Here is a 6,935-nt window from a genome sequence, read left to right as displayed (position 1 = left end):
TTAAACTTATAGGTCAGATTGAACCAATATATATCTGGTCCGTTAACACCTAAGATATGAGTGTCAATGGACCAGATTGGGTTGGATCCAATCTAAATTAAAACCAACCAATTTGAACGGTTTGGACGGTCCAGACATTAGATTGGACCATTCCAGAATGGTTGAATGGTCCAAAATTAAGTATTCCATGGATTGGATTGGACCTGATCCATTTGTAATGGACTCATACTGGACAGGATTGGATTAATTGGACCAATATCCGGTCCATTGACCAGCCCTACTTGGATTGTGAAGTTGTGTATGATTAGGATACCATTGGATATTTATTTTATCATTTAATTTACTTATTTCTCCACCAAAAGACAAAGAAAAAAGTTATTCAGTTCAGCCATTTCAGTTTCAGCCGTTACAAAACGGCCCTAGTCCTCTCAAAGTGTTCCTCTCTCTCTCTCTGTAAAGATGGATGGTTGTTATATTAAGCATATAATGCGTGGACCAGGAAGCTGATTGTTAACCTTTTAGGGTTTTATTCCTGTAAGTCATGAATATGGGTTCGTATGAATATGATTTCAACAACCCACACTGAAAATGGAGGTTCCACTCACGCAACCTATTTATCAAAAAGTTGTGATGAAGCGACTAAAATCCTCATCAGATGCCATCATACAATTTGCGTAGCCAATAAAAGCCAAGTTGCCACGCAGGATTCTTTGACCGTTAATGATTTTAATAATCCGCCGTCTAATCTGGAAATAAATTTTTTCATACACGGAAACAAATCATTTCTTTGTATTTTTATATTTATTTCCCTTTACCTTCCTCACTCACATACGTGGGTATATATAGACATGGAGATCTTGAATTATGTGTGAGGGTTGTATGTAATTAGAAGCTTTTGAGTTCTCTCATCTCAGAGATATTGAATTGTACATTTTCATCAAGATGACGATGAGTTCTGTCACTGGGGTTCTTCTTCTTTCTGTGTTATTTGTTTTGGAACCTGTTTCTGGTTCTAGACATGGACTATGGTGGCATTCTACCGGCCAGGATTTATTGGCTAGCCAGGATCTCGTGACCGACTTGCCCGGCCAACCTGCCGATGTAGGGTTCCGGCACTACGCTGGGTATGTAACTGTTAACGAGAAGAATGGGAGGGCCCTCTTTTACTGGTTCTACGAGGCCTCGGTTCGTCCTGATGAGAAGCCATTAGTGCTGTGGCTTAATGGAGGTAAGTAAGCCTATTAGCTCTGCAGCCCAGACTCGAATAATGAACTCTACCCACATCTTTACCACTTACATTGGCTAGTCAAACAACTTGATTAAATGTCTCCACTCGTTAGAGGAATTTTCTCTGCAAGTTGGGACTTGGGAGATCGATCGATGCTGATCAAATAGATTTCACTCTGATAAGTAAAGAGACCGTAGTCACGTCTAACTCTATGAGCTGCAGGTTCTGAAGCCTAGTAGTACAGTTTGTATAGGCAAATTTCGACAAACGTCATGAGTCTTGACCAACTTTTGGTAGGCGAGTTTCAACTTTCAGGTTTTGGTTGTATATACTATATATATATATAGCATAAACAGTACTACAGTCAGCATCACATTGAATGGGTAGTTTAATCATTCAAAACATAGAAAGAAAAAGGGTAAAGGACACCTCTGTAGCATAGAAAGGACATCAATAAAACTTAAAGAAGCCTCAGCATGGAAAAAGGGTATATTGATTGTCTGCAAATGGTAGGCTGAGGGAGAATATATCACTTATTTCCTGTTGGCCAGTCCATGGACAACCCCCTGTATCAAGCATATGAACTTTTGATATTTAATTAATAGAAGTTGATAGAAGAAAATAATATATATTACAACTTCATTTCTTTTCTTTCTGGTGGATAATACACCCTTTTTCATTTACAACTCCTGGTCAAGTTGTTTCATGGGATTACTGCATCATCTTGAGCTGAAACTGTTGCTCTTCTGTTAGGTGACATGCATTCATTTAACTTGTTTCATGTTTCAGGTCCAGGGTGTTCTTCTGTGGGATACGGAGCAACCCAAGAAATTGGTCCTTTCATTGTGGATACAGATGGACGTGGGATTAAACTCAATCCTTATTCATGGAACAAAGGTTCTGAAATCTACATAAACATGTACAGAGATAGCAGATGCATATATAATAAATTAATAACATATATTATATATTTCCCACATTTGTTCATCCTTCCACTACGCATGATGCATGCACACTCATCATGCATACATAAGATTGACATGTCTAATTAATACTGAAATGGGTCCATAATGCAGAAGCAAATATGTTATTCTTGGAATCTCCTGTTGGAGTTGGCTTTTCATACTCAAACACAACTACTGATTATAAAATCCTGGGGGATGACTTTACAGGTGAGTACAGAGCTGCCTGCACATGTATGTGACATACATTTTTATGGGTTCCCAGAAACAGTTCCCATCATCCATTACATATATACATGCTTGTAATTAAATTTGTGTACACATCGATCTGTTGTACATATAGAATTGTAGCAGTCTTATTCAGCCACTTTTGATCAATATGATTATGAATCTTATTTTTCTGAATCTTGATGCTTTGCCTTTTATATGGACCCACCATTATCAGCAAAAGATACTTATGCTTTCCTGCACGAGTGGTTCTTAAAATTTCCATCATATAGAAGAAGAAGCTTTTATATTGCTGGGGAGAGCTATGCAGGTAATTTCCACCTTCATTTCCTAGTTCACTACTGAATCCATTTTATTTGAACCATATGTCCTTAGTCATAATTACCTATATACAGTTTCTTGGTATGGCTTGAATGAACAGGAAAATATGTCCCAGAGTTGGCCGAGCTCATTTATGATATGAACAAGGATCCTCATCTGTATATTGATCTCAAGGGTTTCTTGGTACGGCTTTACTTCACAACCAGAAACAAAACAATGAAATATCAAGAGCTAATAATATATTTTGCTGCCTTTTGATTAAATCATGAAACTTATATATATATATATATATATATATTCAGATGGGCATACCCTTCTGTAATTTTATACTACTTCCGTTTTCCTAACAACGATTTCACTTAAAATTATCAGTTTATCCTTCATTTCTTCTCTGTTATCATAGAGTTTGGTGGCTATGGTTTTTCATATATACTAATTAATTAATCATGACCAAATCACAGTTGGGTAATCCTGAAACATCTGATGCTGATGACTGGCGAGGATTAGTGGATTACGCTTGGAGCCATGCTGTGGTATCTGATGAAACCCACAAAATAATCAAAGAGACCTGCGACTTTGACAGCAACAATACTTGGAGCAATGATAATTGCTCCCAGGCTGTTGATGAAGTACTCAAGCAGTACAGGGAGATTGATATTTATAGCCTCTATACCTCTGTGTGCAAAAATATTTCGACAGGTTCAGATGATAATTCAGTGCAAGTCATGTTCAAACCCATATCTAAGATGGTTAGTAGAATTTTTTTTTATTAATTTGAATTTTCTTATCCTTGGCCCATACAGAATACTTTTAGCATTATTTTATACTAAAGCAATGTTAGTTACATCTGCAATCTGCTCATCAATTGCTGTCTGTTGGAGTCATGGAGAGCAGCAGATTGTAGATTCATCGCTTTACACCTCATGCTACCAATTTTTCAGACCTGTTGTGTAAAAGTGATGCCCAAGACCTTAACTCACATAATCGACAGAGGCTGGGTTTTCTCATAAAATGTGGTTAGACTGTTGGGTATTTCTAAAATTTTAACACTATGATAATGAACTTGTTTTTAACAGATGCCAAGGATCATGGGTGGTTACGACCCATGCCTTGACAAATATGCAGAAACTTTCTACAACAGACCCGATGTTCAGAAGGCTCTCCATGTCAGTGATGGTCATATCCTCAAGAACTGGAGCATCTGCAAGTTATTCTCTCTCTCTCTCTCTCTCTCTCTCTCTCTCTCTCTCTCTCTCATTTCTTGTTTGCGATTACTTCATGCATGTATCATGGAAAGTAGAGAGGCATTGACCTTTACAGTGACCCTAGAAATGTAGGATTCTCAGGAAGTTAAGTACTGAAACTGTTTATGGGTGCTGGTGCAGCAATGATATATTCATTGGATGGTCAGACTCGAAGCCTTCTGTTCTGCCTATATACAAGAAGCTCATTGGAGCAGGACTTAGAATATGGGTCTACAGGTACATTCTTCTTTTACAACAATAAATAATCAGCTAGCTAGCTAGCGTCGTTTCAGGACTTACTTCTTCCCTCATCATCCTTGTTTTGGCACAGTGGAGACACGGACGGAAGAGTTCCTGTATTGTCCACAAGATACAGTTTGATATCTTTGGGACTACCCATCACTAGGGCATGGAGACCTTGGTACCACGAGAAGGAGGTAATCTCATGTGATGATGATGACAATTTGCACTAAAGAAGCTAACTAGTCATGTGTCTCAATATCAATTAATTTATTTCTATGGGTAGACCCCAAATTAAAAGATACCCAGTTGGTTTGGATGCATGGTTAATTATCACACCATTCATTCAGGTCAGTTTGTGTCGATGAGGATCATATATAGTTTTGGTTGGACCGGTTCACTAACCGGTTCAAGGACTATCAATCATCTCTTATAGGTAGGTCCAGTCCAAGGTACAATTGGGTAAAAAATTTGTTTTGGGCACAAAGTAGAATGCAGTGCCCAGCAGGAAATTAATGTCTTAAGTTGAACTAGTCCAACCAAACATGATTTTAACTCGATAAAACCAAAATGTCAATGTGGTGCTTAGGTAGATACCTTTGGAGTTTGGACTGCTCTGCAAATACCAAACACCACCTTGTATATAACCATAGAAATAAAAAGGATTAATTAGCTAAATATATATGAAACTATACGTGGGAGTGGGACTAAACATTTTGCTCCACACCAGCCATAAATAAAGTGAGTAATCACTTAATCTCTCATGACTTGCATGTATATGTATGGCTAGTGTGGAGCATTGATGGCACTAGTAAGACAGAATTCATGAGCTAATCCTTTCTCTCATTACTATTATACTATATGGGAATGGGAAGGATTCCTGATATAATAATATATTATATAGTTTCAACTTTATAATGCATGTGAGCAGGTCAGTGGTTGGTTCCAAGAATACAAGGGACTTACATTTGCAACATTTAGAGGGGCTGGTCACGCCGTGCCGGTTTTCAAACCCAGCAATTCCTTGTCCTTTTTTGCGTCTTTTCTCGCCGGAGGTTCTCCACCGTCTGAACCATAAACTGCACAACAAGTTGACAATAACTAGCCAGCTGGCCGGAGAACGTCTTCTTTCATTTTTGCTCTGAACTGATGATCCATCTTAGGATTTTGATTGTTAGATAATAAATGTAAACATGCTTAATTAGGAAATAATTTATAATAAGGAAAAAATGCTTTTGTACGGCTGGTTTATAGTTTAATTTGCTGAGTTATCTAATTATATTTTAGTTTTATAGTTCAGTCCACCCCTACATTGGAGCTAAGATGTCGTATCGATGCTAGTAGCTACCTACTACGACTTTTTTACCAAGGCCAAATTCTATTCAAATGAGAGTAATAAATTTCACGTACAGGAAATATTCTTTCTTTTTTAACTTTTGATTTTTAACACAAAACACTTTTAGAGTTTAGAAAGCGCTTAATAAAACCAAAGAATAATGAGATAGGCAGATAGGTGGGTTGTGTGTACGCTGCAACGCTATTAGTACAAACCATAATTTATGCTTCCAAAGCCAACGAATTGGGACACCTCGCCCCGCCCCGGTCCCAGACACAATTAAAGAGAAGTCAGGGCATATATTGAGTGATTCTTGGGTGACGATAGACAGCAGAAAAGTGGTCTCAATGAATTCACGCGAGGGGCCCTACTACCCCTACGCCCTAGTACTTAATAAAATGATAAAGAAGGATCGAGTGTGCTTCTTCTGCTCTCAGATGAGATGAGAGCGACAAGATGGGCCCAGCTGGGATTCCAGAACCACTTCAAATATGAGTGGTGTACTAATGTTTGACAACCCTATGCTAGCTCTTAGATTCCAGAACCACTCGACAATATTCGATTTAAAGTATTTTCTAACTAAAATGGCAAGTGAATCGTTCACCTTTAATTTAATTAACGGGCCATGTTGAATTGATTGGAAAATCAACTCAAAAAGGCTATTTGGTAATTAGGTATAATAATAACTCATGGGTAATATGGCTTTTTGCTCTCTTATTTCTAGGTCATAATTTCTTTGCATTTTTTTTCTTCTCTGACTTTTTGCTTTCTTTTTTCTTCAAATTTTTGCTTAATTTTCTCCTTTGAATTCTCTGGCCCAAAGTCATGTATATATAATATGAATCAAGCTTAGACAGCAAATGAGTGTTATTGAGCCATTTGGAGAGGAACAATCCACTCTAAAAAACACTCAGAACATGTTTTTAACAACATTGAAAGCTACTAAAAGAAAAATTAGCTGTTGACCTTTTATACAGTTGATTTTTTTTTTTTGTGAAGTAATCAACTATCACAACCATGTAGTCAATTGCTTCATCTTGTTAAAAGTAGGTAGTAGAATAATAGGACCAAGTAGTCAACAACTACTTATAGGAGGGGATCTTTCTTCTTTGGTAGTTGACTACTACCTCTTTCTTACTTGATTACTGTCTATTGGATAACTGGTTACTAGTTAAAACTAGTGTGACACCAGGCTTGACTATCATAGGTGGGTTGTTGACTACTAAGTGACACCAGTCTCAATTGTCATAGATAATTGACTATTGAGTATGTCATAACCTTAAAACATTAAGTAGGTGACTTCTATGGTTTTGGAGTCAATTTCTTATGTTTAAATACTTAGATTTTTCGTAGTTAAGTTTAGTATTGAGTCCAAA

At 37.3% G+C, this 6,935-nt stretch overlaps 1 protein-coding gene across 1 annotated transcript; it reads left to right on the top strand.

The window, feature by feature from the left end:
* The first annotated feature begins 866 nt into the window (after window positions 1-866).
* SCPL31 (serine carboxypeptidase-like 31) lies at window positions 867-5,461 on the top strand. The gene is made up of 10 exons (XM_088964727.1): window positions 867-1,228; window positions 2,018-2,125; window positions 2,305-2,400; window positions 2,636-2,728; window positions 2,840-2,922; window positions 3,201-3,488; window positions 3,816-3,946; window positions 4,125-4,220; window positions 4,315-4,420; window positions 5,155-5,461. The coding sequence occupies exons 1-10, from the start codon at window positions 943-945 to the stop codon at window positions 5,299-5,301; spliced, it is 1,434 nt and encodes a 477-aa protein (XP_088820853.1). The 5' UTR covers window positions 867-942; the 3' UTR covers window positions 5,302-5,461.
* Window positions 5,462-6,935: the final 1,474 nt, after the last annotated feature.

The sequence above is a fragment of the Nelumbo lutea genome, chromosome 1 (assembly GCF_056320005.1).
Source record: "Nelumbo lutea isolate HS-2025 chromosome 1, American lotus-T2T, whole genome shotgun sequence".
NCBI classification, from domain to species: Eukaryota; Viridiplantae; Streptophyta; class Magnoliopsida; order Proteales; family Nelumbonaceae; genus Nelumbo; species Nelumbo lutea.
Note: the sequence above shows the minus strand (reverse complement) of the source record. Positions and strands in the feature narration are given on the sequence as shown.